The sequence below is a fragment of the Vitis riparia genome, chromosome 8, assembly GCF_004353265.1.
Source record: "Vitis riparia cultivar Riparia Gloire de Montpellier isolate 1030 chromosome 8, EGFV_Vit.rip_1.0, whole genome shotgun sequence".
Lineage (NCBI taxonomy): Eukaryota > Viridiplantae > Streptophyta > Magnoliopsida > Vitales > Vitaceae > Vitis > Vitis riparia.
Window position 1 is genome coordinate 16785889 of NC_048438.1, and position 6052 is coordinate 16791940.

Here is a 6052-nt window from a genome sequence, read left to right on the forward strand (position 1 = left end):
GTAGCCAGATTTGGTGTTAATGGTGGAATATAAAGAAAGAAGACGAGGGAAAGAGAAAGGGGGAAAGTAGATAGATAGAGAGAGAGAAAGCAAGAGATGTTGGAACTCCATTTTGCTTGTATCCAATTATTAGACAGGAATCGCATGTTGAATCATATGAAGAAATTATGCCAAAAATTTCTATAGAAAGGGAACATATAGAATCTGAACTAACCTGATTCCATTTTGAGTGTTGAATGAACAAAGTATGGATCTTCTAAGGCTATGGAGGGCACCACCTCTTTTTGGATTCTCTTTGACGATGGGAGCGGGAGAGAAAACGAGTCTGTTCTTATTTCAAATGATGTGATTAGATTGAACAAACACTTAGCCTTTGGTTTTATACCCTCCTGCCTTAGGGACCATACCCTTTGGCTATTGGGCCTCATGAGTCTTAGGCCCATCATCTAAGACTTGTGATGACAATGGGCTCTATACACATAAGGTGGCCCATACTATGGAAAACTGATACAAAATAAATATCAAAAGGCGAATAGCTTAGTCATGTATCATTGTTAAATATGTGTGAGTCCATATCTTAACAAGAGAATGAAAGACAAAGGGATGGCCAAAGTGAGGTGGCTATCACCGGCATCGTGAGGCCACTGGCAGTGGTGCTGCAGACACTGATGTGAGGAGCGACCATGTTGTTGGGGGGGGGGGGGGGGGGGGGGTGGGTGAGTGGGCTTTGAATGGGAAATAAGAAAATGAAGAAGAGTAAGAAAGGAAAAAAAATAAAAATAAAATAGATAATAAAAAGTAAAATAATGAAAATAATAATAATAATAATAATAATAATAATAAATGGGACAATTTCAAGGTCTACAATTGATATGGTAACCATTTTTAAAAATAATTTTTAAAATTTTTCTCTAATATTTTTTAAAACAAATATTAGTTTGAGAATCTAAAATATTTTCAAAATATTTTTAATGTTTTTAAATATGTTTTAAAAATAATTTTTTTAATTTTTAATAATTCTATATGTTAATATAATTATTATTTAAAATAACTCTCAAAAAATAAGTGAAAACAGTTAAAAGATGTTCTCTAAAAATACTATATTTTTTATTTTAAAAATAAAAAATATAAAACAATTATCTAGTTGTGTGGACTCTCATTTTTCATATGTATTTCCATTATAGTCGTTTTTATTGTAAAAAAATAATTTATTGAAAATTAGAGTCAATAGCTATTTTTGTTAATTTTTAAAAGAGAAAATAAAATAAAAAATAAAATTCTATTGTAACTTCTTTTTGAAAAAAAAGATATATCTAAAAAAAATAAAGTCCGAATTTAAGGTGAGGTTATTTATTGAAAATGTATCCTCAAAAGAAATATTTACTAAATAAGTGGGATTGTGATAATTAATTTATTAATTATAAATAAAAAAATGTCATAAATATGTACATGCGTGTTAATGAAAAAAGCATATTGCAAGAATCCGAAATGAATGACAAAATAAATACACAAAGTGAATTATTAAAATGATTTTTTGTTGGACTCTAGTTTCAAAACTATAATCATTTTTGTTATTTTATGACTAATATTGTAAGCTAAAATTATAATTATGAAAAGGACCATAATTAGATGAGATTCTGCTTACTCATTAATCACTTTGCTTCCTTTTTTTTTTTTTTGGTTCTTATTTTATTTTTTTTGTATATATTAGTTGGTAGAAAGCATTCTGCTGAATCATTAATGGTTCTTGTGATGTCAAAAGATGGACCTGATTATATACAAAGCTGAGAAAAAATGGGAGTGACCTCTATATTTGTGAGGAAAGATTTGCAGTCTCCACAAGAGGGCTGCTCTTACGGCCATATTTGATCAAGCGATGAAGTAGGGTTAATGGCGAAGAGGCGAGGTTATGATTAGGTTCTGAAGCTGGGTCGCGGGTGAATAGTGGTGTCAGAAGGATACTATTGGTGGTGGGTTTCTCATCTTTGGATGAAGATGCCAAGCATATGAGAGAGGAGAGTTAAAAGGAAAAAAAAAAAAAAAGGAAGAAGAAGAAAAAGCCCAGAAGAATAAGCCATGGCCGGCCCTCAATTAATTATCACTGCGTCCACTGCATGTCTTAAGATGGGTGGACCAATCGTTTATGTAGAGAAGCATGCATGAGACAGAGGTAGGCAGGAACACAAGCGCTACTACATTAGCTACAATTGCCCTTGTATTGAAGGGAAGTTATAAAGTTACCATTCTGCTTCCACATAAAATTAAATCATCTCTTGATGTTGGTTGGGAAACACTCCCATTTGTGTTCTTTAGTGATTTTATCCCCTAATAATGTTTTGGTTTGTTTTTTTTTAATATGCTATGGTAGGAAAATGTCACTTATAGAATAAGAAATTTGAAATATAAATATATGGTGAGATCTAATTGATTAGGGTAGTCCGGTTGATCGGAGCGAATATTGAAAAATATGATTCTAATAAGTGATATATTATCTTGGACAATTATAATTTTATCATCGATGATATTTTGAATTTACCTATTAGTTATTATGAAATGGTCCACCCACAGGTTTGTATCTCATGGGGTATATATAAAGTTTAATAAAAATAGGAGTGGATGAAATCTTAAAAAAAAGGAAAAGGGAAAAACCGTACGAATAAATAGTAAAACTAGGGAATAAAAATGTGATTAGAAAACGTATACTTAACACCACCTTTTTGCTCAACTCAATATTATCCTACAAAGGATTTTGGAATTTGAAAAGCATCCGAGGTGGAAGCCACTGATAGTTTAGTCAAAGCTAATCAACTCCAATGAGTACATGTACGCCCACTCAAGAGGGATTTTGAAAAAAATATAGTAATTTAAAATATAATAATTCAAAAAACATTTCCAAATTTAGAACACTTTGAACTAATCCAATTAAAAATTGTCTAAAAGACAATCTGCATATTTACATTGAAGTTATCTTTTTTTTAAAAAAAAAAAAATCAATTGATATCATAAAAATGTCTTAATAAATATTTTTAGAAATAATATTTTGTCAAAAAAATATATAATAAATACCATTAATAAAAAATGTTCCCTATAACAAAGACCACATACTGCTTAGGATGGGAGGAGGATATATGCATTGGCAATGGTTTAGTATAGGAGCGACCACTAACAAAATCTTCTTTAACTTATTACGGATGCAATGTCTCGCCCTTTTCCATCTAGCCCTACTGCCCTTCTCACATCGATTGTTTTCGTTCCTAGGCAATCCAGTTGCCACATCATAATAATAACCAGTCTATTCATAAAGTTGCCTACTTTTTCTCTCCAGGATATTCTAATCTCAAATAGAAAGTTGGATTTTGCTTGTGGCTTTTTTATTATCTAATTTGGGGGGTCATCATTGGAGTAAGAAGTCCAAGTTAGATTGTCCCGTCATTATATTTTGGATGCAGATCGTTATCTTCCATTTTTTGGGCTTTTTATCACTTACAATCGAGTACGCGTCCGCACTCAGAATGACATTTAATTATTTGAAAGAACTTTTATGAATCAATTTTATATTTACATTTAAAAATATTCCATAATGTATGTACTAATATTTTAATACAACAGAAGTTATATCAGTAGAAAAAGACAAAAGTAGTGTCATTTCAAATGTAAATTTCAGTTTATTAAAGTGAATATGTACTTAGTCAAAAATGGGAAATCGCAATCCAAGCATGGGAAAAAGTAGCGATTCACCTGTCAACGATGCTTGCCGAAGGTTGATTACATCGACGGTTAGTTGGTTATTGGGTGGAGTGACCACGTAGCTACGTAACACAGGTCAACAAGTGAATATGCTAATTTATTAAAAAAAATATATACTAAAATTTCGGAAAGTAAAAAGTAAAAATATGTCATGAACATGATTTTAAAAAATTAATTTATAATTTTTTAATCATAAAAAGAAAAATGCCATCAAAAGTGCCTAAATTTATATTTAATAGGCTTCTTTTATTTAGATTGGAAAGCGTAAACACAAAGCCTTTCCAGTGGCCCAACAATAAAGGCATTTATGTAGTTAAGGGTAGGCGGTATTCTCCCAACCGTCATCACACTCGTACATTACTTAACCATACATGGTCCTCCTAGGTTGCTATTATTAAGACATCTACAGCCAGTGGCAGTGATGTCCTAGCCTAGCAAGTTTGTTGTCGGAAACCAAGACGCTCGTTTTTGAGGTCAAACTCCACATAATGATCCACCTGCTGATAATTCCCCAGAATAATAGACGGTCCCGGAGTGAATTCCAAAGTGTTGTCTGCATCAGTGGTGACGGGGAAACAACCCGAGCTTATCTCAGGAAAAAAATAAAAATAATTCATTCCTGGCACCACCATTGTTGCGCCACCTGTAAATTGGTAAATTAAGTCGGGGATTTTTATGGATTCGTGGCCTGTGAAATTATAACAAGGTGTGACACCGTTCTGGGTTTCTAGCTCAAGAGATCTCCGATACTTGGACATCTGCTTTTTCAGTTCATTTGTCACTATCTTAAAAACCGGTAGTGTCATGTAGCCGTACGCGAAACCAGAATCTATCATGACACCACCTCGGCTGTCAGATCCTGGAGTCAGATACTTGCCTGGAATCCTGAGGAGCTTGTTTCCGATCTTCATATCTTTGACACCCAAGTAGTAGTAAAACGGGTAGTCAGGAGGGTTCTTGAGAAAGGGAGCATAGGAAAGTCCTTGGGTTTCGCCATCACTGTAGTCCAAAATCAACTTGCCGCTGTTCCGGGTGTCATCGTAATCGTGCGAATTGAGACAGTAAGCAAACTTCTTCACACCCATCTGCATTGGCAACGAGAACATTGTGCGACCGAACCCCGCAAGTGCGTCAGAAGAAGGTTCACGGTCAGCGGATGTTGTACACCCAACAAGAAATTTATGAATTGTTTTCCCGGGAAAGTCGAGGTTTTCTAATAGAAAAAACCCAGATGCTGCTCCTGTGCCATACTGAAGAGTGTATTGTGGGCAAGCGTGGGAGCATTTTTTGGAATTGCCATTGCAGCGGGGGCACCCGAGGTGAACATCTGGGGAGGAAGTGTTTGCACATTTGGAATCTCTGCACCCCAAGATCTTATCAGATGACGAAAGTTCGGGATTGAAGATGGGGACCTTTTTGGGGTTTGAAAAAGAACAGTTAGTGCATGTGTAGTGAGTTGTGCACGGGGCCCATACTACATGACTTCCTGTGTCCACCAGGAAGGAGAGTTTTTGTGGAGGAGTGCCGAAGCTGAGAGGGATGGTGTGAGCTCCATAACTATGAGGAAAAAGAGAGGTTTGTATGAGAGGGCTGGCCTTCCCATATTTCAAATGATGGGATCTGGACATGGATGCAGTGGCAAGGTGTTGGAGAAACAGCAACGGTTCGGTAGATGGGTTCTTTGTAAATGTTGGTGTTAGAGGGATGGTAATGGTGGCAGGTATGTTATTTTTGGAGGAAGATGCCAAGACAAGGCGAGAGAAGAGAGTAAAGACAGAGAAAAGCAAAGTAGTAAAAGAAGCCATTGCTGTGTAGCTTCAGAAGCGCACACCAGTGAAAGTGGTAGAGAGAGTCGTTTATATAGACAATGACAAGCGTGATTTATATGTAGTTATTTTAAAATCCATTGTCAATTTTATATGGGAGTTTCAAAGTGCAGAGAAACAAATGGAGATTTGTCTTGTAAAAAAATTAGTAAAAAGATTGTTTGTAAAATAAATACAAAAATATGAATTGTCTTTTTTTTTCTTTTCTGGCATTGAATGTGATCCGGTCCTACCCATCTTACATTCATACCCACTGGGCCCAAGCCCACTCCTGAAATATCAAGATCGGATGGATAAAAGTCTCCCAGTCTCATTTTGGTTTCTCCCTTCAATCCTTTCCTGTGTTTTTTTTTAAAAAAAAATTGTTCTGAAGTTGTCTTGGTTCTATTTTTCCAACCTTAACATTCGAAGGGTATGATATGGGTTTAATATCCGACTCCACCTTTCCCCTTGTAATCTCAGATATCCTGTGATCGGAG

General features: G+C 35.0%; 1 protein-coding gene across 1 annotated transcript; it reads right to left on the reverse strand.

Moving 5' to 3' along the window:
• Window positions 1-3952: 3952 nt before the first annotated feature.
• Window positions 3953-5577, reverse strand: LOC117919897 (probable aspartyl protease At4g16563). The gene has a single exon (XM_034837183.1). The coding sequence runs from the start codon at window positions 5550-5552 to the stop codon at window positions 4179-4181; it is 1374 nt and encodes a 457-aa protein (XP_034693074.1). The 5' UTR covers window positions 5553-5577; the 3' UTR covers window positions 3953-4178.
• Between the last annotated feature and the right edge of the window lie 475 nt (window positions 5578-6052).

Coding starts and splice junctions, on each gene's coding strand:
- LOC117919897 (XM_034837183.1), bottom strand. CDS start 5,552: ATGGCTTCTTTTACTACTTTGCTTTTCTCTGTCTTTACTCTCTTCTCT.